Below are 24141 nucleotides of genomic sequence, written 5' to 3'. Positions count from 1 at the left end.
TCCTATACTTCTTGCTATCAGTTCTGGTTGGGACTTGGCAGTTCGTTGCTGCGTGATCACCTTGTTAGCACTACAGGGAGGATGAAAGAGTGATTCAGTGGTTTGAGGGATAGCTTAGTGGTTTGACTATTGGCTAGCTTAAACCCAGAGTTATGAGTTCAATCTTTGAGGGGGCCCTTTAGGGATCTGGGGCAAAATCAGTACTTGGTTCTGCTAGTGAAGGCAGGGAACTGGACTCAATGGTTTTCAAGGCCCCTTCCAGTTCTATGAGATAGGTATATTTTAGCAGGGGAGGGATAGCTCAGTGGTTTGAGCATTGGCCTGTTAAACCCAGGGTTTTGAGTTCAGTCCTTGAAGGGGCAGATCCACTTAGGGATCTGGGGCAAAAATCCATCTGAGGACTGGTCCTTTTTTGAGCAGGGGGTTGGACTAGTTGACCTTCTGGGATCCCTTTCAACCCTGATATTCTCTGATTTAAAAGTCAGGATTGTAAGAGCCATTTCAAAAATCCTTCCTCATTGACACTTCTTGTTTGTTTTGTTTTCCTCTGTTTTTCAGTCAGGAAACGGGTGGTTCATTTTTCCAAGCCACGAATGACTATGGAGTATTCCAGACAGACATAACAACATACAGCATTGAGGAGCTGGTAGCAGTTACATCTGAATGCACCCCAAAAAACACAGTAAGTTTAGCTGCAAATCAGCAGTGTCCTTCATCCATTCTGATTTGGGAAACGCAAGAATAACAAGTGCAGAAAAAAGTAATATTTCTTTTCACCTTTGCCAAATGTAGTCAAGGTCTCCTTCAGAATCCCTTAGTTCTCTCAAACCACAAAAAGGTTTGTCATTTGTTGAGACAGCTTTGGTAAAATAGCTCCAAATCTGGGGAAGCAGTGTAGTTCTGGATGGCTTCTCTTTGGTTCATATTTGTACTTCAGGAATAAATTATTTCTACCTACTTTGTTCCTGATATACAGCATGTGCTGTGCTCCCTGGCTTTGCTTGGAAGAATGAAGGTTTCTTGAGATTATTTCAATACTATTGGAGAGAGTGGTAGAGAGAGATGAAAGTGTCTTGAGTTTTCAGTGGCGTCACATCTCGATGTTGGTAGTGAGGGCCAGGTCCTGGTTACAGCAACTTCTGTGTGGTTGGAAACCAGCATGTTCCTTGAGTAGGCTGGTGTCCACAATGGGCCCAGTTTGGAATCGTGTGCTCCATTGTGTTACTGTGTTAGCAGTAGGAAGCCAGGAACAAACTTACAGAATGAGGAATTGTGATGCCTTGAATAAAATAAGATTTTGAACCTAGCACTCTAGTTTGAGCACAGATTTCTGAAGCTTTGTCTCAACCAATAATTTTGTACACTTATGTCACTGCTGTTGTGCTTTGAAGGAAATTACTTTTAAGAAATGCCTGTTTTCTAGGACACATTTGTGACTATATTTTCCTTGCTTTCTGGGCAGAGGGTGCATCTCTCTGAGCAAGCAGCCTCCATTCTGAATTGTAAGAAGAAATTTTTGGACTCCTCCCAGTTTGTGGTGCTGCTGGCCTCTCAAGATGTCAGTGTGTTCTAAACACACACTACCCAGTCCCACCTCCCACTCTGGAACATGGAAACTCAAGCAGGTGACTTGGCAGCAGCAGAGTTTATCCTTCTTATTGTCCATTAAGGCCATGCTGAACTCCACTGTGAAATGGTCTTTCTTACATTTAAGCTGAAAGTGATCTCCAGTGGCGCATCTAGTCTAGCCCTCTGCGCTGGGGCAGGATTGACTTTATTCCAATATCTTTCTCACTGTGTTGGTTGATCTTTTCTGTGGATGGATGAAAATCTGGCTTTTCTGTTGATTCTCTTCAATCTTATTAGCATCCATCATTACCATTGATCAGGAAAGGAAGAATGGCCTTGGGGGAAAAAGAGGTATCCCTATTTTACAGATTGAAAACTTTGGCACAAACTGATTTGCCCAAGGTCATGCTGGAAATCTGTGTCAGAGCTAGGAATTGAAACCAGATCTCCTGAGTCCCCAGCCAGTGCCTTAACCCTGAGGTCATCCTTCTCTCACTGTGGATTCAAAACTATTATAATCTTTTATGTTTGTGTGTGTTTGTGTATGTGTATGTGTGTATAAAAATTAGTTGCCTTTTTCATTCATATATATAAAATGATGAGCTCATGTATAGCTGCACTCCAGTCTGTGCTGTCTTGTGAAGTACATTAGTTGCATCAGAAGCTGTGCACCTGTGATCTAGTGTAGTAGCTGTCCCAGATTTCTCTGAATCATTGAGAAATTTAACTACATTCCAGAAAATTGAGGTTCCAAGATCAGCTTCCATTCTCTGGAATGGCAAAAAGGGCACTTTTTGAATATAGAGCATAACATTTATGTTTTTAAATCCAGAAATCACACATAAAAATCCCCAAATCTCTGTTTGTAGTACCTGTTTCTTCAGAATTTTCTAAAGCACCTATGCTCCCCGTATCTATACTAGGCCCATTTGACTCTGAGAGATTCATGGAAGAGTGATGCTTTCTAGCAAGTGCACACTGGGCATAGCTTTGAAACTATCTTTTGTTGTTGTGTTGTTACATTCCCACTGTATCAAACTGGGTCCCCTAGGCTCCACTTCTTTCAGCTTAGAGAAAAATTGCTGGAAGGTATTGTCATAGTATTAACTTCTCACTAAAATTATTTTACTAAATTCTGTGTGTGAAACACCCCAGTAAACACACACTTTAATTCTTGATATTAGAAATCCAGTCCAATCCCTTCAACCAGAGTTTGAGCTTGGGCAAGCTACTGCCTTATAACTTTGTTCTGTGCAGCATTTTTCAGCATTCCGGTAGTCAGCAGTCATGTGAAATATCTGACTGTTGGCACCAATGCATTAATCCTTTTAGCTTTTCCTCAGGGGAGGTAAAGACCAAGCACAATAAATGCTTTACTATACCTTCTGGATCACCCCATACTTGGTCCACGTGGCAGCTCTGGCCATGTGGCAGCAGAATCATGCTGCCTAACTTTGACTGAGAAAATTCACTCTGGATATGAAGGCAAGTCAGGAGAGTTCCAGTTAAAAACAAACCGATAGTAAAATCCAATAGATGTATTTGAAAGCCTGATTTTTTTTGCTTAAAAATTGAACTTGTGCAGACACCAGATAGTGTGTGTCTTCCTTTCAAGGACCTGCATTATTGTTACCACTCAAGAAAGGGATCTTGGAGTTATCATGGATAGTTCTCTGAAAACATCACCTCAGTATGCAGCAGCGTCAAAAAAGCTAACAGAATGTGAGAAACCATTAGGAAAGGGATAGATATTAAGAGAAAATATAATGCCACTATATAAATCCATGGTACACCCACACTTTGAGTACTATATGCATTTATGGTCACCCTCAGCTCAAAAAAGATATATTAGAATTAGAAAAAGTACAGAGAAGGGCAACAAGAATGATCAGAAGGTATGTAACAGCTTTCATATGAGGAGAGAGAAAAAAGAGGGGGAGTGGTCAGCTTGGAAAAAAGATGGCTGCTGGGAGATATGAAACAGGTCTATAAAATCATGAATAATATGGAGAAAGTGAATAAGGGAGTGTTTTTTATCCCTTCACACAATACAAGAACCAGGGGCAGCAGATTTAAAACAAACAAAAGGAAGTATTTCTTCACACAATGCACAGTCAACCTGTGTCCTGTCTGTGACTTTTACTAAAAATATCCCTAACTAAAGCTTAGGTGGTGGGGAGGGGGGCACTCCCATAGAACCTGCTGCTCTGCGGGGAGGCTCTTGAGTACACTGTCGCTCCTGGGGTTGGGGCATTCCGGAACCCTGCTGCAGCTGGGGTAGGGCAGCCTGGGGTCCCACTACTGCTGGGGAGGGCGGCCTGGAGCCCCGCCGCTCGGGGTCCTGACGCTGCTGCTGGGGGGCGAGCCGGAGCCTCACTGCCACTGCTTCTCCAGGGAGGAGGCAGCGACCTGGGGCCCCACTGCTGCTCCGGGCAGGGAGCAGTGGCTCGGGGCCCCCTCACCAACCCTGCTGCTGAGGAGGGGGCAGCCTGGGGCACTGCTGCTGCTCCTAGATCGTTGCTCCAGGGCAGCACCCAGGCCCAGCTGCCTGGGGCTACCTGAGCGGCAGCCAGTATGTCTGGTCCTGAAGCCACCCCAATTGCTTGGGAAGCCCTAGGGTCAGCTGCACGTGCCACTGCAGAAGTCACATGAGGTCCCGGAAAGTCGTGGAATCTGTGACTTCTGTGACCTCCATGAAGGACTCACAGCCTTAGAAATGATATATGTGGATCTCGCTAACAGGATGGGCTAGTACAAATGTGCTTGCTCAGTCTTTGCCCTTTGTAGTCAGTGGCATTATGTCTGGATTTCAGAGCAGTCCCTTTGTTGGGTTACCTTCCTCAGGATTTGATTGGAACATCCATCTTGATATATTTGCACCCAGAAGATCACCCCCTTATGGTTGCATTCATCAGAGGAGTAAGGCCTTAATACTTTCTACAATTTTATAATGTCCTTTCAGACTTGTGTTGGTCTCTAGCCTGGTCAACAATGTGGTGAATTCAAGCATCTCATTTAAATTTAAAATGTTTATTCTTAATCTGCTTTGCTAGATCCCAAGCCTTGACATAGCAGTTTTATGATGTAAAAACAATCCTCTTTGATTTCCATGCAGTCCTGAAGTTTGCAGGCCAGCCTTCATTTGAGCATTTGCCCATCAGATTTTGTACTCAGAATGGAGATTATGTTCGATACCAGCTGGTGCAGCTTTGTGAACCCCTGGAGTAGGAAAGTCGTGTTCATCATTGGCCAGCACAAAGTCCAAACGTAAATCAGTTGTGGAACTGAACCTCCTCAGACGCTTTCTCTTTCCCACTAAACTCTCTGCATAGCAAAACCACTTTCTTTACTATATCAGAGTACCACAGCTAGTAATGCACTGGAGAGCAGCTAGCTGGCCTGTGTGCTTCGGCCCATTTCTCAAAAGAGAGAGCCTGGGTTAGCAAAGGAGCGTAGCAGTAATGAAATATTGGACAAATGGAAGCCCAAGCAAATTTTATTTGTGTAATTGTTTTAGCATCCAGCTACCATGGTGATAATTATATATAAAACCTAGACTAATCTGATCTTCTAAGTGAAAATTGAGGAGGTGTGTGAAAAGAATAGCCCACAGTAAATAATTGTTCTTTGTCATTTAATCCTCATTTGTTTAAGTGAAAGTTAAATGATCCTGAATATTGTATTCAGAAATGGAGAAATGCATAGCCTGTGACTGCCAGCCAAAAACTGCCTACAGAGCTGTTGCTTTCTGTTGGGAAGCAGGGTTGTTTTAATTCACTTTGTAATTGAAAACATTTAGTCTCTGTTTAGTCTTTTAATGTTTTTAAATTGGGTAAATGTTGCTCTTCAGTCTGCAGAGTTCCGTTTTAGTTTCCAGCAGGGTTGGATATCTGACTTTCTGCCTTCTACAGCTTATATGGTTGGTTTCCCATAATAAATGGCTTTCAGGATACGTACTGACTTGCCAGAGTTACCTTTCATTTCAGAATCTCTATTGGGTGTTAATTTTTCTCTCATGAGTGAGAAAAGTGCGGAGGAGTAGATCCTATGCAACCTTTATTCGTGCTAGTGCGCTGGCTGCCATTCCAGACCTGGGTCCCTGCACACAGTCCTAGTGGGGCACCTAATTCTTCCTTTTCTTGTCATTGCCTCTAATTGAATAGAAACTGTCACTTCACCAAGTTGTTTGTTGCTTTAATGAAGCAAATGCCTGCAACAGGTAAGAGAAGTCACACACATTCACTTAATTTGCAACATTTTTCCAAGTTTGACCCAATTCATGTTAGGCAAAAGCTTGTTGTCTTTACTCCCCTCCCTCAGATAAAACTCAGTGCACTGACTGCCAGCAACAGAGTCCCTGAAACTCCTTCCTAAATACTTTATTCTGGTGACTACAGGTAGATGCTTTCAGCCAATCAGAGTACTCGCTACCCCTTATTATTCTTGCTGACTAAGCTGGCGAGGACATCAACCTGAGGTGACCATTCATGCCTCCAGACAAAAACACTTCAGGCTGTCAGACATGTTAATTATCTTTCTATCTGTCTATATCAGGGGGTTTTATAGCATCCATCATGGTATCCATGCACTTACTACACAGACTAAAATTATTGCCAGTGAATGTTCTTAAAGGTTAGCTATAAAAACTGAATTTTGATTTAACACTTTGGAGACTAAGCAGAGGCACAGATACATTCCCCAATAACCTGTATGCTTAGCATTTTGGAAAGACCTGCTGGTAGATGCCTAGCAGTACAAGCCTGAGATGTATTTCAGCAACTGTTGTTTTCAAAGCAAAATCATCTTTCTTTCAATCTTAAAAATTAATTTAAATTTTAAAAAAATGTATTAGTAAGTCAAGAATCATCCTAGTCCATTAAAATGTCGGTGGGGTGGAGAGTTGGTTTTTAAATTTGGAAAATGCATATGGCAGCTGTCATGGCAGAAAGAGGGAGAGATGTTATCCTCTGGAATGGCACAGTTTTCAGACCTAAATGTGTGTTGTACAAATATTTAAAATGGTGATGCCCCTGTAAAACAATAGGCCTATGGGAAGGAACTGTCACTTTCTGGGTAGTAATAATCCCTTGCCTGAATTGTTTCTGATATTTTCCCTCCTAGTGTACTCGTTTGAGGACGATAATAGCACCTCATAAAGCAGCAAAGTTAATACCATTCCCTAAAAATCTGCCTTGTAATCTTGTTTATATAGATCTTTCTTTAACTAAATTAGGTTTGACTTGACATTAAACTTCCATTGGTATTTCACAGGAGCCCTCTGAATGAAGATATTTTTCCTGCAAGAAGCAAAGAGATGAGCAGTGTCAATAAAGAGATAAGAGAATTGCAAGGACAAATGTACAAGCTCCTCTTGCAGGTAAAGAGGATGAAGGAAAATCTGAAAGTCTCACAAAATAATGAAGATTCTTCACTTACATCTCTGGAGTCACTTGAAATTTTGTGTTGCTAACTGCATTATCTCTTTTTACTGTTAGCGCTAAGACAATGAATTCTGCCTTTTTTACAGCCAGTTCATAGCAATGATTCTGATGGTTATGGAAGTCTTGGTAGCAATGGGTCTTACAAACGTTACATCAGCATAGCGTCCTCTAGTGACCCCAGTGGGAATTGTGCTGAGGAAATACAGCAGAACTAGTGAGTCTATCAATAATGTGACATTGCCCAGGTAACAATAGAAATATAATAATAAAACTGAAAATTCCAACTGCAGACATACTCCACGCATTGTGAAATTATATTGAAGTGGGAAGATACAATAAGGCAAATCAAGTGCTTGAGTTTAAGATACTTGGATTGGGCCAACATACACAATTTTTAAATTGCCAGAGTAAGCATTTACCTGACTGGAATTGTCAGATACCTCAAACAAAGTTATCACGTGAAGTAAATTACAGACATACAGTGATATACAGTGATTTCTTTCAGAGAACTGGCAGACTTGACAAAATAATGGGGAAACCATGTTAAAAAGAAATGGCATCTAGGGTTAAAACAAATGTGCAGGATACCCCTAGCAGAATACATATGTGAACAGACAATCTTCTGTGAATACAAATTTTAAATATAGTTTCCTCCTAACAATATCCTGGGTAAGTCATTAACTTGTTCTACCCTTTCATCTCTGAAGGCTTATATCAATTCAAGAAAATCATTCAAAAGCTGAGGTTGTAGACTTTACCATAGTGAATCTGAGTGACAAAAGTCAAGACACGCCAAGCTCAGGCTGACAATCCATCCCTCTATGCTGGGTTGGATTGAGGTACCTTAGCACATTATTGTTCTTGTGTTTGCCTGTGTTTACTGATGTGTCCTCAGTCTGACTCCTGTAATTTTCTCACACCCCAGATGACATTGCAGCAGGTCTGTGCCAATGTGAACTGAATAAAGAATTGATCAACAGCTGCATACTAAGTCACAGAGCAAAGTGCAGAACAGAAAGGGTCCAGTCGTAGATACTGTACTGCAGGAGGGTGAGTTAATAGAATCCTGATCCCTAGATGAAGTGTGAATTCCCCATGATCTGTAGTCCTGCCTTTTAGACTTGAGTGGCATACTGGCTCCAACAGCTTTGTGTTAGAAATTCTTACATGGTGTAAAATAGATCTAAGTGTTTGCTGTTCTAACCCATGTTACTGGAGAAGCAGTCTGTGGTTATAAAACGCTTGTATTGCAGCAGTGCACAGAGTCCCTGATCAGGACCCTTTTGTGCAAAAGCACTGTGCAAATACATAAGAAAACATGGTCCCTACCCCAAAGAGCTTACAATCTAAGATTAAAATCCTCCACTAATATGTTTAGGAATTTGAAGTCTTGTTTCATTGCTAAAGTTGAATTAAACTTCTAGGTGTGTTGACAGCAAGATTCTACTATGAATTGTGAGACCCAGCGTTAAGCCCACTGTGAACAGTGACTTGTGCACAGTCTCAATGAGGAGAGCGCATATCCTGTGATCATTGTGCTACCTTTTAAGCTAACAGAATGGTTTTAACATCAATACTATGAGTAGCCATAGTTTCTCTTGGTTTAGAGGTCAGATGTTGTGATTTGTAAATAGGGATGGCGAGCAGTAGACAGTAACTAAGGCTACTTTTACAATTGGCAGCATTTGAAAAACTAATTTATAAACCTAGTTATGTGATGGAAAGGCTTAGTATCTGGGGTTTCCACCCCATCACCAAGGATACTTCTGTTAGCCTGTTGGTGTTAGGGTGGGAACTGAGCAAAATTATCAACCATAATGATAGAAATGGACTGTTTGTGCACTGTCTCCTTTGTGTTCACTATATCAGAGGGGTAGCCATGTTAGTCTGGATCTGTAAAAAAGCAACAGAGAGTCCTGTGGCACCTTCTAGACTAACAGATGTATCAGAGCATAAGCTTTTGTGGGTGAATATCCACTTCGTCAGACGCATGTGTTCACTAAGATCTTCTGGGGTGGATGTTTCATCTTAAGCTTATAATTTTTTTCCTGTAGACAATACATTGTTTCGGAAAAAATATGTTCTCATTTGAGCTCACAGAATTAGTTAATTTATGGGAGTGATACTATCACAGGCCAGGTACCCTCATAAAGACTTACTTAGGGGGCAGCTAAAAGATGCTTTTGGAAGACAAAGTTTTTTTTTTTCTTTTGTAGGCAAGCAGAACATTGCTTCATATATTCTCCAAACACTGAGAAGTAACATCACTGAAGACCTAGAGAGTTCATCCTGTGATAATTCAAGGAAGATACAACATGTTCTATCCTACCAGCAGATCAGCTGTGTGGACAGTATCATCAGGTGGTAAACTTGCTCTAGAATTATTTTGGGGAAGTTCTACAGTCTGTGTTATGCAGGAGGTAAGACTAGATGGTCACAATGGTTTGTTCAGGCGTTTGAATCTATGAACATTATAGCATTCTGTTAGCACAGGAGAATCAAAAAGTGAAAGTGTCAAGAAATGTACAAGTCTTGTTTCATAGCCAAAGTACAGTAAATGTAAAAAGTAAACAGCATGAACAGTTAGTCACAATTATTCTTAAGTATTTAAACTATTTTTTTTATATCAGTATCTTATACTACTAATAGGTGCCTGAGCAACCATCAAATAAAGATGAGAATTCTCTGACAGACTTGAAACTTTCCCTTATAGAATTGACTAGTCTGTATCAGGCTAAAATATAGTTAATGCAAAACCCAATGTTAGTGATGCATGTAGGAGCCTGCCATATGCTTGTTTTGGCCAGGATTATAAAAGGAAAGGTGGTGCAAAAGAGACTCATAGGGAACAGTCCTTTCAGCTCCCAGCTGGCTGAAGCTGGACTGGATTCTAGAGTGTATTTCCCAGTCATTTGAGTTGATTTGTACTGGTTTTGAATTGGTGCTTTTGAGAATAAAGCCAGCCCTGAAGACGGGGATGAGAAGAGTCCAGCAGTTGGGACTTTGTTTTTCCTTCCCCTTCTAGTGGATTCCCCACACCCCGCAGCTTACAATTAGTTTGAAAAACCAAGCACTCAGCTATTGGAATTACTTGATGTTTAAGGTTAAATGCTCATCATCTACTTGCCTCCTTGTACATATGCATTCTGTATTGTGTATATCATATTCATTGTCAAATAATACAAGATATAATTCAAACTGGAATCTCTTCTATAACCTTAGTACTGTGGACACTGTACTTAGCTATATTACTGAAAATATGACTGAATCCTCTGCTAAATAGTCACGCTTATGGTTTGGTATAGACTATAGTATATAAAATAATAAGATATTATCACCTTACTTCTGAGATTGAGTTCATGTCTGTCTGAGCAAATGAAGTAGAAATTGCTTCCATGATTATAGCTTTATAGGAACTTCACTAGATGTGCACTTATGCTATAATATGAAAATGTGATTATACAGTATTACTCTGGGCTAGATCTCTTGTGTTTGACTTTGCTTCCATTTATAAAGATGGACTAGCTGGTACAACCACAGATGATATAAGCTCAGATAGCACTTGCACAGTTAGTTCCAGTGCAGGATGGACAGGAACCTAGTGCTGTCACTGTGTCATTCCTGTGCACCTCAGTCTCCGTGGGTGAGATATCATTCACTCAGCTGCTGTTGTATGAATATACTTGAGTTGTGACTTATGTTGTGTCTCTCTCCCTCTGCAATGTCACATGAACTCACTCAGTAGCTCAGATGAGATTGTTTTCTGAATGATCATTCATTGAAAGGGGGAGCAAACCCCAGGATGCCAGGCTAAAGAGTTACTTGTTTTCCTTCTCTTTCGTAGAAGTGACTGCAATAGAAGATGCCACTGTGGGGCGTGAACAAATTGAGCTGCCTCCTCTGAATGCTCAGAGTCCCACTGTGGTTCTTGAGGAATTTAAGCAAGTTGGGCTAACAAAGGAGGTTTTGTCAGCCTACACTCTGAAAGAGGAGCAGAACTACATTGACGGGCTCCACCAGAGGATGTTGTCATCTCTGTATAGGTCCTGTCTCTAGCAAGGGAGCAGAAGCAACAGTGGATTTTCCCATGGTCAAAGTAGGCACCAGTTGTTCTGTATGGTAAATGAATTACTAATTGAGTCTAGTTCTGCATCTTGTGACCTAATCAATATCTTACTAGTACTGCAAATCCAAGCAGGATGTTTTCTTCTAACTGCTGGGGCTTAATAGTAGTCACAGCACAGAAGTCTCTACCCAGTCCTAGATACTGCTATCCTGGACTTGTATCAGGACATGTAACTCTTACAATAAATGCTGCAAAAGGCCACACAGCAGTGTAATGCCTCCTATTACTAGGACTCCAATACGCTGAAAAAATAGGTCGGGGTAAGCCTAGGAGAGCAGTCAGAGGGGCTGATGGAATATAGAAGAGGACTGTCTGGGCCTGCTAGCAAAAATTTTCCTACCTTGACTGAGAAACTGTCCAGGGGGCATATTCTGCTAAATTTAACTCTCTGAATGTGTTGCATATTCTGCATTATTTCTCTGAAGGCCTGTCTCTGTCTCTCCAGACCTGCTACTTCAGTGAGTGACTATTTTTCCTCTCTTTTAGGAGACTCCTCTTCAAAGCAGACCAGCCCAGTTAGCTGTAGAAGAGGCAAATATAGAAACTCAAGTGCCAGAACCCACTAGAGCCCTCATACAGGTGTTCATCTAATAGAAATGATCTTCCACACAGGAAGAGAACAAATTCTGGGAAACAGTTCTGCTCTCCTCTGAAGCAGTGGTTCCCAAACTTTTTCCACCGCTTGTTCAGGGAAAGCCCCTAGCGGGCTGGACTGGTTTGTTTACCTGCCGCATCTGCAGGTTTGGCTGATTGCGGCTCCCAGTGGCCATGGTTCGCTGCTCCAGGCCAATTGGAGCTGCTGGAAGCAGCGTGGGCGGAGGGACATACTGGCCGCCACTTCCAGCAACTCCTATTGGCCTGGAGCAGCGAACCGCGGCCTCTGAGAGCCGCAATCAGCCAAACCTGCAGACGCGGCAGGTAAACAAACCAGCCCGGCCTAGCAGGGGCTTTCCCTGAACAACCAGCGACCCAAGTTTGGGAATCACTGCTCTAAAGCATCACATCTGAAACCCTCCAGTGGGACCTTCTCTCATTCCTTGTCCCTTCTCATCCATTCTTACCCTGTGTCTGGTTTTCCTATCCCCTTCATGACCCCTATAGGAGGTGATTGTGCCACCCACTCAGTAGGTCCTGAGTCCATATCATCACATCTGCCCTACAAAATGCAGCCCCTTCCAGCCTTCCCTTTTCCATACAAGGGCACATTTATGGCCATGTTCTGCCACAGTTTTCCCATGTATGCTCAGATACCTCAGCCTTTCTTTCTTGCTCAGTATGCTTGCTCCTTTTCTTTAAATCCATGCTCTACAATGCCCCCAGGTCCTCTCTTCAGTATACCATCAAACCTTGTGGCACAACCCTCTCCAATAGCTACACCCATGTCTGTTGAAGAGCAGCAAGAGACCCAGAGTGACCAGTCACCACTGTTCAGTAGCTTTAGCTGAACCTACTTCAAGAGATGGTGCCAAACCTTTGGAACCTCCCAATGGAGCTGGAGCCGAAGCACATGTGGAAATGAAATGTGTAAGTAGTACCAGGTATTAAATGCAAACAACGAGCCCTGTAGGAAACCTGACTTTTATGGAATTTGATCTTTGTTACATGCAAAACTGCATGTTAAAACAAACTGTTGTGTTTATGCTAATGTTTGCCCAACATTGCTATAAATGGAAAGTACCCCAGTGATGTTTCTGTGATGTGGTGAGAATTCATCAAAAAGAGAGAGGTGCTTTGCCTGTGGGGTAACTCCACATTTGCATTAAACTTTATTACAAATCACCGTTTGAATAAATTTTACTTGAGTTGAATCTGTGATCAGCTGTGGTTGAATTTATGCATACAAATGTATTTTTAAACAGGTGTTCTGCTTTTTATAAATAAACTGGAAAACATCCTGTGAAGAACTTCTAGACGTAAGTTCTTGTTTTTATCATTTTTGTGGGGTTTTTAGAAAAGTAGCCCCTTACTCTAAGCTTTGTAAATGTTATTACACACTTAACTGGAGGGAGTGACTACACTAAAGATGGTCACATAGCATCAAGCTGTTTTATTTTTCTGCCTCACTTTGTACTTTTCACCAATTCCAATGAATATTGTTTGCCATTTAACACAATTACAAAGTGGCAGGATGGAGTCATATTTGCTAAGTATAAAAGCTTTTTGGGTTCAGCATGCAGAATTTCAAACGTGTGTGTGTATTGGATGAGTCAGAAAGACAGGTAAGTGTGGAAAACAGCCTGAGAACTCCCCAGGCCCAAGTGTCCCAGTCCCCTATCTCCAGAGAAAGAACAGTTTGTGCAGCTGCAGTGGCAGCTTCCTCAAGTGGGCCCTATATCTGGAAGGGACCCCATCTGCAGGGTGGAGCAGGGATTTCATTCTTCATAGTATCATAGAAAGTGGTTACTGACAGGAGCCTCGAATAGAATACAACAATTTCTATACACTCCATTGAGAAACATTTTCTACGTGAATTGATCTTTTCCTAGTTCTGGATCTTTAGACAAAACCTCTCATCCAAAAGGAATCAGTGACATCAGTAGTAGCTAGAGAAGTCTAAAGGAAAAAGGCAAAATCTATTACACTTCCTTCAATGACAAGACAAATGTTTTTATTGCAATTTCATTAAAATCAGAATTGGAAAAAACAATCCTTGTTAAAACATTCAACTGAATAGGCTCCTGGTGCTGCAGCTGCTGCAGTTCCACTAAATGTAGAGATCTTGTTTTAGCTATAATAAGTTTTTTCTTGCCTTCTTATTCAATGGAGGTTTTGAACACACATCTAAATGGAAAAGGAGCATGTTCTTCTGTGAGCACAGTCATGCCACCACTCTGTTTCATCTAGTTGAAACGTGTTCCATATGCAACATACTGTAAGTCCTTCACTATGCAGTTCATCCAGGACTGTCTAGAGGTCTTCCTGATGGAGCCAGTATACTAGCTATGTGCAAACCACATACTGGAGCACTTGTCACAGCCCTCTGTCACTAAAGATAGGCTGAGAAAGACTTAAAGGCTTGCCTGGGAGCAAGACTCCCATGATGCTTTGCAATTAAGATAGAACTAGCTTTAGAGTGGAATTTTACTGAGAAGTAACACTTAGCCTATTTTAAAAACTGTTGTAGGAGATATTTTAGCAGTGTATTAACTGCAAGATATGAAATGAATTCCAGTGGAACAGGGAACCTTGCAAACAGCCTAAGATAAGAAGTGTGTACCACAAAGTGGAAATAGATAAGGACCAGAATTATACACAGTAAGGAATATAAAAGTGTAATTGCCCCTAAATTGTAAGGGAAGTAATACCATCTGCAGACTGGATCCTGGCTGTAATACCATCCAGCTGCGGCTGTTGGTAACTGCATGCCTATCAGAATTAACTAACTGTTAATCAGTAAATCCAACCAAAACTCACTTCTCCAAGGTTTGTTGTTATTAAACTAATCCAGACTCAAGAGAACCCCTCACGAAACATATAACCAATAATTGATACAAATTATAACTGATTATCAATCGTTTGATTATTGACAAATCATTAATAATCAATTATTAGTTATTAATGGTGTCCCAGCTGGGAAGATACATGTTATGATAATATATGTTTGTGTTTGCTGGTAAATTGCTGCTACTCCTTCATTATCAGTCTGACAATATTATACGCCTGCTTTCAATAGCAGCCTTTCTCCAGTAGGTCCATGCTCGAGCTCACAGCTGAAACTCTCTCCTATTGCTTTGGCAGGAAAGTGTTGGAATACAAACCATGATGCTTTTAATTCCTATCCTAATAATCTGTGCAGTGGGGAAATCCCCAAGGGCAGGACTAGTCTACAGAACTGAATAGAGAAGGATATAATTTCCTACTGCAAGGGCCAGGGTCCTGAGAGTGAAGCACTGGATGTTTGTGACAATATCACTAGCTTTAAAATCCTGTCGCTTCTCTTATCCTGCATGCTTTGAAGGACACAATATTTGACTTATGAAGTGGCAGGAAATGAGAGATATCATGAATGAACTCTGCCTTGCCAAACTGTCAGATGAGGACTAATTTTTACTCTGTCCAGAAGATTTAAGATGGCTGCATTGTACATCCAACTGCTCAACATTTGTAAGTACATTTTTCATTGCTGTAGCTGGTTCCATCGGTCATAAGCATCATGAAAAGTGAACAAGATTTATTTGACCTGTAGGCTGCGTTTTAAGCAACCTAGTCAGAGATTTATGAGGTACATCAATGAGATCAATGTAACATGTATCCCTGCTAGCTGTTGCTTTAACCCAAGACTTACTGGAGCTCTAGTTGTGCCTTTTATACGAAGCAGCTACTAAAGAAGGCAGGGCTCCCTGAAATCTTTCCACTGGACTCTCAGGCAGCACCCACAATGCCCACACCCAAAGGCAACTCGGACTTTGTGCTCTGAAGACAGTTAGACAAAAACACTGCCAAGAAATAGCTTTCAGCTGAAAAAAACATTCTGGGTACTAACATGCAAATAAATTGTACAAGAAACCTCACTGGCTATAATGGAACAAGACATGGCTGTGGGACACTACCATAGCTTGGGTCCTAAGTGTTCTGAACAGTGGCCCCTTCTTCCTAACTCAGTCGAAGGTGTCAAGACATGCCTTAATGCCCAAAACCTGCACATTGAATCACCAGCATCAGGGGGCTGAAGGTCAAAACTAACTTTCATCCTAGTGGGGTCAGTTTGGAAACTACAGGGGAAAACCATAGCAAAGCTCCAGTGGGGTTTTTCTGTGGGTTAATCCCTGCCTTAAGGAAGGGCCTAAGTTCTGCACTGCTTGTCCTGTTTACTAATACGATTACGTAGCACTTTTCATCCTCAAGGTTCACTTCAGGGCACTTCACACACACTGCCCACAAGGGCTGCTGAAATGCAGCCCTGTGCAGGGCCGCCCAGGGCGGGGAATGGCGGGGGGAACAAGTGGGGTAATTTGCCCTGGGTCCCACAGGGCCCCCCCCCCCGAGACTATAATATTCTATAGTATTGCAACTTTTTTTATGGAAGGGGCCCCCGAAATTGCTTTGCCCCTCTGGGTGGCCCTTGCCCTGTGCAGTGCATCAGTAGGGTTATGTATTGTTTGTATTGCAGACATATCGAAATGTTAGACACGCTCCAGACAAGAGCCAGATTCTTCCCAAAGAGCTTAGTGAGATGAAGGGGAAGGGACATAATACATAAATATAGTGATCTGGAGGGTGGCAGAGACATGTTTTCTTAGCCCCGGGAGTTATTTTAATGTGGTTTTTGAATAGCGCTCCCAAGGGAGTGAATTAAATGAGGCAAAGGTAGAGGACAGATGGACAAAATAACATCGTGAAAGTCATTTCAGCCAGATGGTAGCCTGGACTCAGGCATGGCAATTATTATGACAGGAAAAGCCCAAAGATCTATTGAAATGTGTGTCATCAGCCTGAGGAGTGGATGTGAAATGAGCTCAGGTGGGAGATGGGACTAGTGGCTGTTCACATTTTATATGCAGGACAATGGAGAACCAGGAGCTTCTAGCTTTCCCCATGAACACCCAAGACATTCCCCCTCAGCCACAGCATCTAGAACCTCCAGAGGAGATTGTGGAGGAAGCGGAGTATGGCACTGAGGAAGAGGTGACTCTGAGAACCAACATATCCTCCTCCTACCTAGATGAGGTTGTCAGGCCTCCACCTCTAGCGTTGACCTATAACTTACGGCTTTTTCAGGACCTAGCAAAGCAAGTTGCAGGTACCATTGGAAGAAGTCAAGGACACTCATCACAAGCTCCTTGACTTATTACACTCATCCTCTAAAATAGCCCTCCCTATTAATGACACTCCCTTGGATCCTGCAGAAACCACACGGCAGACCCCAGCATCAGTGGCACCTACCTTGCATCTGATGAAGTGGGTTCTAGCCCACGAAAGCTTATCCCCAAATACGTTTGTTAGTCTCTAAGGTGCCACAAAGACACTCATTGTTTTTACTGGCACCTACCTGCAAGCAAACCAATTAAAAAAAAAAAAGTCCCATGTACGGAGAGAGAATTCCTCTTCTCCCACCCTCCCCCAAACTCTAGTGTCATGGGAACTGTGAACACTTGGGGCCATCAGCACCAAATGAGGTTCACTCCCTATGACAGGGATTGGAAACATTTGGACCTATTTGGTAGGAAAGCTTATTTCTTGGCTACGCTACAGTTTCAAATCACTAAATATCAATCCTTAACTTTGAAATATGACTGTCAACTATTCGAAACTTAGCAACTGTATTGCTCACCTTCCTGAGTCACAGAGTGAACAGTTCAAAGCTGTCAGTCAGAAGGAACAGCTATTAGCCAAGACAGCGCTACAGATTGTCCTTGATGCAGCCGACACAATGACCTGGTCCATCTCCATAGCGATGGTTATGTGATATGCATCATGGTTACACCTTTCAGGCTTCCCTAAAGAGGTGCAGTTGACTGTCGATGACCTTCCCTTTGAAGGCACCAAGGTCTTTGTAGCAAAGTCAGATGCCTCTCTTCATATCCTAAAAGACTGTCGGGCTGCTTGCCACTCATTGGGATCTATACACCTGGACAAAAGAGAAAATTTGGTCTGCAGCCCCAACACAAGCCACTCACCTCCTAACACCCGACGGAACACTAATGCAAACTTCAGAGGAAGACATCTAAATTTCCTAGGCAAAAATCATCTGGCCCATCTCTAAACACCAATTTTGACATGTTGGTTGAAGCATTGAGAAACCACTACCCTCAACCACTATAGCTGACCACTGCTTCCTACACATCTGGTTACTGCCTTGCAAAGTTCCACAGCACCTGGGAACGCATAACATTGGAACAAGAAGTCCTGGAAGTTGTTCACAATGGCTATTCCATCCATTGTACCTCCTTATCTCCTCCATTAGGGATACTGCTTGGGAGTCACCCACAATGGAGCACCCATGAGGCTGCTACTTGAAGAAGTAATAGTTGTTAATCACCTTGTGCAGTAACAATTGTTCTTTGAGATGTCTTCCTCTATGGCTGTTTCACAACCCTCTACGTCCGAGTTGTTGTCAATGACTCTGCAATAGAGAAGGAACTGGGGAGGCGGGGGTAGCCCATGTGCTCTGGCTAGCCTTGTGGCAGGGCATGAGGAGAGAAAGTGCCTGTGCAGGCATAACAGACACTGCTACCAAAGTTTGCTGATCAGCAGGGCAGAGACGCAAGCACACTTACAGTGGAGCACCCACAGAGAGAGACATCACAAAGAACCATTGTTACTGCACGAGGTGAGTAACTTCGTCTCACCTTAGGGTTTGAACAGTACTTTTCTCTATACAACACCTGGTACAGGTGACAAGCATTATAAGAAGACAAACGCATGGGAGCAGTTCTCTAGAAGATCTTTTGCTAACAGGCTTCCCTGCTGTGACAATTGGAGAACCACCCATGTAATTCAGTGAATCCTGCCACTGACAAGGCTGGTTGTGTCCCCAGACAAAGCCTCTCCAGCCCTTTTGTAATCAGCAGCATGGGGGTGAGGTTGGGGGGTGCTGCTGTCCGGTGGTGTTGGTGGGCTCTCATGCAAGTCAGCTATTGTGTTATACAAAATCCTGCAGAGCCAGACCTGAAATGAGGCTGCATAAATGTTAGGCACCATCCTAATACCTCTTGCCAGTGAATGCCCCTTACATCTCCAGTGTGCTGGGCAGGGGTTAGAGCTTGTGCTGGGTGAGTGAAAGCAGAGGCCTGGAAGGCGAAGAAATTGCCTGCTGTAAGAAATTGCTCTGTTTTCTAATATGCATTAGGTCAGGCTCCCTGGTCCCTCACCTTTTCGTCAGTTCTCCTCAGCTTGCTCCCATCCTCACCACTTCTGGCAGTCTGCTCCCCCTCAGATGATTCCTTTTGGGGGTGATCCATATAATTATTATCTCTCTTTGCTGTTACTGACCTGTTACTATATTAACACATTTGGAGATACAATTTGTATGAAAGACTATGTAAATTAGTGTGGCATAGTGCTGGTTCATCCATCTCTCTGCTTAGAGAGACAATCCTATAGAATTCCTAATTTCCCAGACTGGTCCCTCACCATCCATCCGTTTTCCCCTTCTTGCCCCATCACTTAGTACCCAAGAGAAATGGAATCTCTGAAGGAAAATAATTCATTGCTCATGGGTTATTTGCAAAACATAGAGAATTTATTAATCTCCAAACAGCGTGGAATGTAGAGTGAGTTAAGAGTCAGCTTCACATTTCTTTATTCTCCTTATGTTAAAACAAGCAAATCTATGTACATGTTTCCAAGACAGTTATTAACATCTTTATAAATTAAGCAGCCAGGACCAGGAAAGAGTTTTTTCCCCACCCCACCGCCCCCGGCTACACACAGTATTTCCAGAAGCACTCAGAGAGGTTCCCACGTCTTTTATTCTGTTTCCTGTCTTTGGCCAGCAGGTGGCTCAGCAAAGCAATTCGAGGGTGGCTTCCATAGAAAGCCTAAAATCAAGCAACAGCTGCAGGTTAGTGAGTGGGAAATGGAATTAATCCTCTGAAAAATGCTTACAATGAGATGTAGTCCCTCTGTCATCTCTGACCAGGCCCTGTGGCCCCATATTCTGACTACCCCGGGAAGACAGACAACCCAATTTCCATCAGTGATCCAAAATGCTAATCAAACTCCCTGCCTTAATCTTTAAAGGATCGATATATGGGAAATAGTAATGATTTTGTATAATCAATTAGCCCATTATCATTGTGCTAATATTGCACACGTTGCAGTGGGAAAAGTGATATACTTATTGACTCTCACTCATATCCATACACACGCTTTAGCCAGGCCTGTAGAGGCTGGAACTGGCCTTTTAATGGGAAGGCAGTTTTTCAGGAGAGGGTTGGAATTTTAAAGTTATGCTGAAATGCTTCAATTTCTGCCAAATCTGTGTTACTGTGGCCTTGAAAATATTTTTAAAATTATGCAGATTAGCAGGTTTTTGTCATCATCTTTCAACATCCTTTTTCTGCTACAGAAAGATGGGTCATACTTTGATCTAAACTATTTTTTAGTTAAATGAGACTTTAAAGGGTGTCTTATTATCCACTTCTCCTTAATCTAAAATGTGGGTTTCCAGTTGCTTATTTTGACAATAGCTAGTCATTCATTTACCTCTTTCACATTTTCCCCTGGATTGTAGCTGCTAGGGCTGAGACCTGGAAAAACAAGTATAAAATGCTTCTTAGTTTAGAAATGGAGAGACTACGCATGTCACTTCTGATTGCCAGAATAGAACCCACAGAGGTAAAACAGACGTTAAGAAGATCAAATACCAACTGTTCCTTCTGATGTAGGGTCAGTCCTTGTCATAGCACATTATTCCTGATGGATGTATGATAGTGGGACTGCAGCACTTACTTAATCTTACCTGTAAGGAACCTCTCTCCCGCATAAGTCGTTGTATCATGACATTTATGGCTGTAGATTCTGCATTTTCTGAAAATGCTGCTGCATTTCAACAGATTGTGATATTTGCATGGCTCAGTTACTCACTCCCAGACCAAGTCCCTGTCTTGCCTAGAGGAGTTCCTTGCCTTTTAGTCATCAACAGCCACTCAACATCAGTATGAAGTTCAACAGACTTTTTTTCAGACTCACACTGACTTTGAGGGCTGCAACTTCCTTTCACTGTTAATGAGTTCTTAATGGGATTGTACCTGATGGTTCTTTGATTCTCCCCCCGACTTAAAATGTTCCTGCTGGTGGGGTTTGGGTTCTCTGCAGACAGTGAAGTTCAGCTGCTTTGATAATGTGCACCATCCAGGCAGATTCATATTGCAAGATGTTTCTTATTTCTTGCTGCTCAAAGCAAGTGAATTTTCAGAAGGGACCCTTGGTATTCTGTACCTTGGAAAAATTCTATGTGTAAAGTGCGTGGGAGAGCTTTACCTTCTTTGCTGGGAGTGTCCTCAGTTTGTGCCCTCAGGAGCCTTGGCAGAGTCTGAAGCAGAGAAGCTTTCCCCAAGCTGTCCAATCGCTCCACGTTTAATCGTGTATCTTCATCTGCTGTTGGTAGAAGAAGACATCAGAGTCTGTATGGGATGACACCTCCCTGTTTCCTTTTGGGCAACAACCATTCAGTCAGCTGGCTCCTGAACAGGCCTGTGGGCCCCACGTTTTGAAGATGTCAGAAGGCACCAGCAGTTAATCACTGACCTTTATTTAATGAATGAGAAAAAGGTGGCAATTGCCTCTTTGGGCACCTGAGTCACCCTCCTGATGTTACATCTATACAGTCTCTGTTCTCACTGCTCTAATAGATCTGCCCAATTCGGCCCAGGAAGTCACCCACTGGTTTGGGGCCCTGGGTACCTAGAGCCCCAAGCACAGAAACTACTGCTGTTTGGGATGTCTGCAATGCTAAAAGAAACACAATGTGAAAGTGGCAGTCTGCCAAATGATTACATGGAGCAGCATGTGGCTGCTGCTCAGATGAACTGGACAGGCTACCAAAACAAAATCCGACCGTCTGAAAGGAAACAGAGGTGAGATTTAACAAGATAATGATTTCTAGAACTTTGTGACACCATTTCAGGAGAACCTACATGAATACAAGCTGGGGTCTTTTAGCACCCTGAAATAGTTGGCTGATTTAGAGACAATATAATGGATCATAGGTATTACTTATCTGCTTTTGATTTCCCCACAAACCCCTTCTTTTATTTAAATTAAATTTAAAATCCTTGTAATGAAAACAAAATATCTGAGGGGGGGAGAGATTTTTTTAAAATCCTTGGCCATAAGTGAATACTGTAGTTTGCCTAGTAACTATGCAGAGACACAGTTGCAGAGGTCACTGGGAAGTTTCAGAAATGTCTTTGCATGACAAGCTGTTACCTCCATGTGCATTATGCTGAGACATTTCACACGGTTATTCTAATATACTTTGCCTCTCCCTAGCAATGCTGATATACACCTTTGGTTTGAGATAAAAATATAGATTCCTAATTTTTGTCTTTTGTTCTCTAGAGGGTGCTTTTTAATTAATAGAGAAGATTTAATAAGCTTAATGCATGCCTCCAAACAAATGCAGTTGATATTACTGGTTACTGCCAGCTCGTCCATCTCATCATGCAGTGAATGATGTCTGGACTGAATGACAGCTGGCTGTAAACTGACTGCAATTACACAGTAGAAGGTTTGTAAAGACACTCGTTTAAATTCTAGACTTACGAATATTTAGAAAAACACTTTAGTGTCTATCAGACTTTGTAAACGAATATAGTAGCAGTGTCTCCAACAAAAGACCATGAATTACTTAAGTAGAGGGCAGGTGGGCACAGTCCCTTCTTCATGCACAGCTTTCTGACCTGCAGCACTCCCTGATCTTCCAGTCCTGAGCCCTGGCTCAGAGTTCGGTTCATACATTTCAATCCTGACTATATGGTATCCTCTCTATTCCATTTTTGGACCCCTTATCCTGTTTTACCTATGCCCCTCAGTCCTGACCTACTGTACCTCTACTTTTGTAAACCTTGGATTCCCCAAGCAGAAACTTCTTCTCTTTGAAAACTGAATGAAGTCTCCTTAATGTGAGCAACTCTCTACCAGGGTACTAAATGTGAAATGGCTAAACTCATTTTCATTACTGACTTAAGCCAAAATTGGACTGTCCTCAACTCCAAGCTGGGAATGGTTACTGAATTAATTTCTGCAGTACCGCTCCCACTTCTTCTAGATACTCATTATTTTTTAAATTAAAAAATAAGTCATCTTAAAGTACAGCCAGAGGAACTGGCCATGCAGCCAGGCTACTCTAAATGGAGAATCAAATGTCAGCTAGCTCACTTTTCATGTTGCAGGGTTCAGAGAGCTTGCATTCAGGATCTGAAGGCAATAGCAAGGGATATTTAGGGCACCCAACCTCTCCATTTTCTGAGGACTTACACTGAACTGTTGATTCCAATTGTGCCTCTAGCATCATGAAGAAACACCTGCTTTTTGCTGCAGCTGAAGAACACAGATGAGAAAAGGTCCTTTCTGAAAGAATTTCTCGGTTACTCATTCGACATTACTGTCCAGTGCCCTACTAAGCTCCTGACCACTAAAAGCAAAAAAAGTCTTACCTGAGAGCTGATAGGACACCTCCCTGGAGTCAATAATGGGGAGAGACAAGAGAGGACATGAGAGGCTGATAATAAAGAGATAGCAGAATACCAGCCTATGCATTGTTGCTGCGTGAATATAATTTGTCTTTGTTGACCCCTTTGTGCAGAACCCCTATCTGACTGGTGCTGCGCCTCCCAGTTTCACTCATTATATAGCCACGCATGACCTCATCAATATCGTCATCCAAAAAAACATCCAGTGAATTTATTGCCCATTGATTCTAAATGGAAACCACTTTGCATTGATGTCATTTTTCAAGGTAACAGTTCATAGCCAATAAATTTACTGTCTCATTGCATGGTGTATAAAGTGGATATTATATCAAACCAGGCACAGTAAGTTTATAAATCTGGCATAAAAAATAACTTCCAGTTATAAATCATGAGTTAATGAAAGGGTAAGACATTGGTTGAAATGACCAGGGCAGTGAGATGGCTGATTTATGAGCCTTAGCAAGCTTGACGCAGAGCATCTGATATGAAATGTTTTGATTTTTTGCCTTTTGTGAGTTGGATGGATGAGTTGTCATGTTGTGTTGGGGGTTCTCGTGCCAGGAGAGTGAGAAGAGAGGAGATTAAAACTTCCATCCAGTTGTTTAATTTACAAAGAAAAGCTGAGCTGAGTTCAAGATGCTGGTGTTTTTCCCATAGATTTCATGTCTGTTTATTTTTTCCCATTTGCAAAGGCCTTTTCCAATATTGCCCTAGAGAATTGCCTTGGCAGCAGGAGCATAACTTTGATCTTTCTTTACGGTTAAGTGGAGACTCGCTCAATACATATAAACTAGTTTGGGAAGTGTTAAATGTAGCTCTTTTACTAGCCTGTGAGCAGCACTGACCTCTTTTCTAGCTTACCTACCAC

At 42.2% G+C, this 24141-nt stretch overlaps 2 protein-coding genes across 2 annotated transcripts; one reads left to right on the top strand and one right to left on the bottom strand.

Annotated features, from left to right (window-relative positions):
• Positions 1-1509: 1509 nt before the first annotated feature.
• Positions 1510-9316, top strand: PER3 (period circadian regulator 3). The gene is given in 6 exon segments (XM_075060182.1): positions 1510-1625; positions 4685-4757; positions 4759-4836; positions 6841-6946; positions 7097-7224; positions 9227-9316. Coding segments are annotated over 6 exon segments (402 nt in total). The 5' UTR covers positions 1510-1609; the 3' UTR covers positions 9228-9316.
• A 10130-nt stretch (positions 9317-19446) lies between these two features.
• Positions 19447-23443, bottom strand: UTS2 (urotensin 2). The gene is given in 5 exon segments (XM_032763721.2): positions 19447-19616; positions 20284-20327; positions 21061-21177; positions 23238-23361; positions 23363-23443. Coding segments are annotated over 5 exon segments (483 nt in total). The 3' UTR covers positions 19447-19499.
• Between the last annotated feature and the right edge of the window lie 698 nt (positions 23444-24141).

The sequence above is a fragment of the Chelonoidis abingdonii genome, chromosome 23, assembly GCF_003597395.2.
Source record: "Chelonoidis abingdonii isolate Lonesome George chromosome 23, CheloAbing_2.0, whole genome shotgun sequence".
Classification (NCBI taxonomy): Eukaryota; Metazoa; Chordata; order Testudines; family Testudinidae; genus Chelonoidis; species Chelonoidis abingdonii.
The sequence above is the reverse complement of the archived record's forward strand: the minus strand, read 5'-3'. Positions and strand labels throughout refer to the sequence as shown.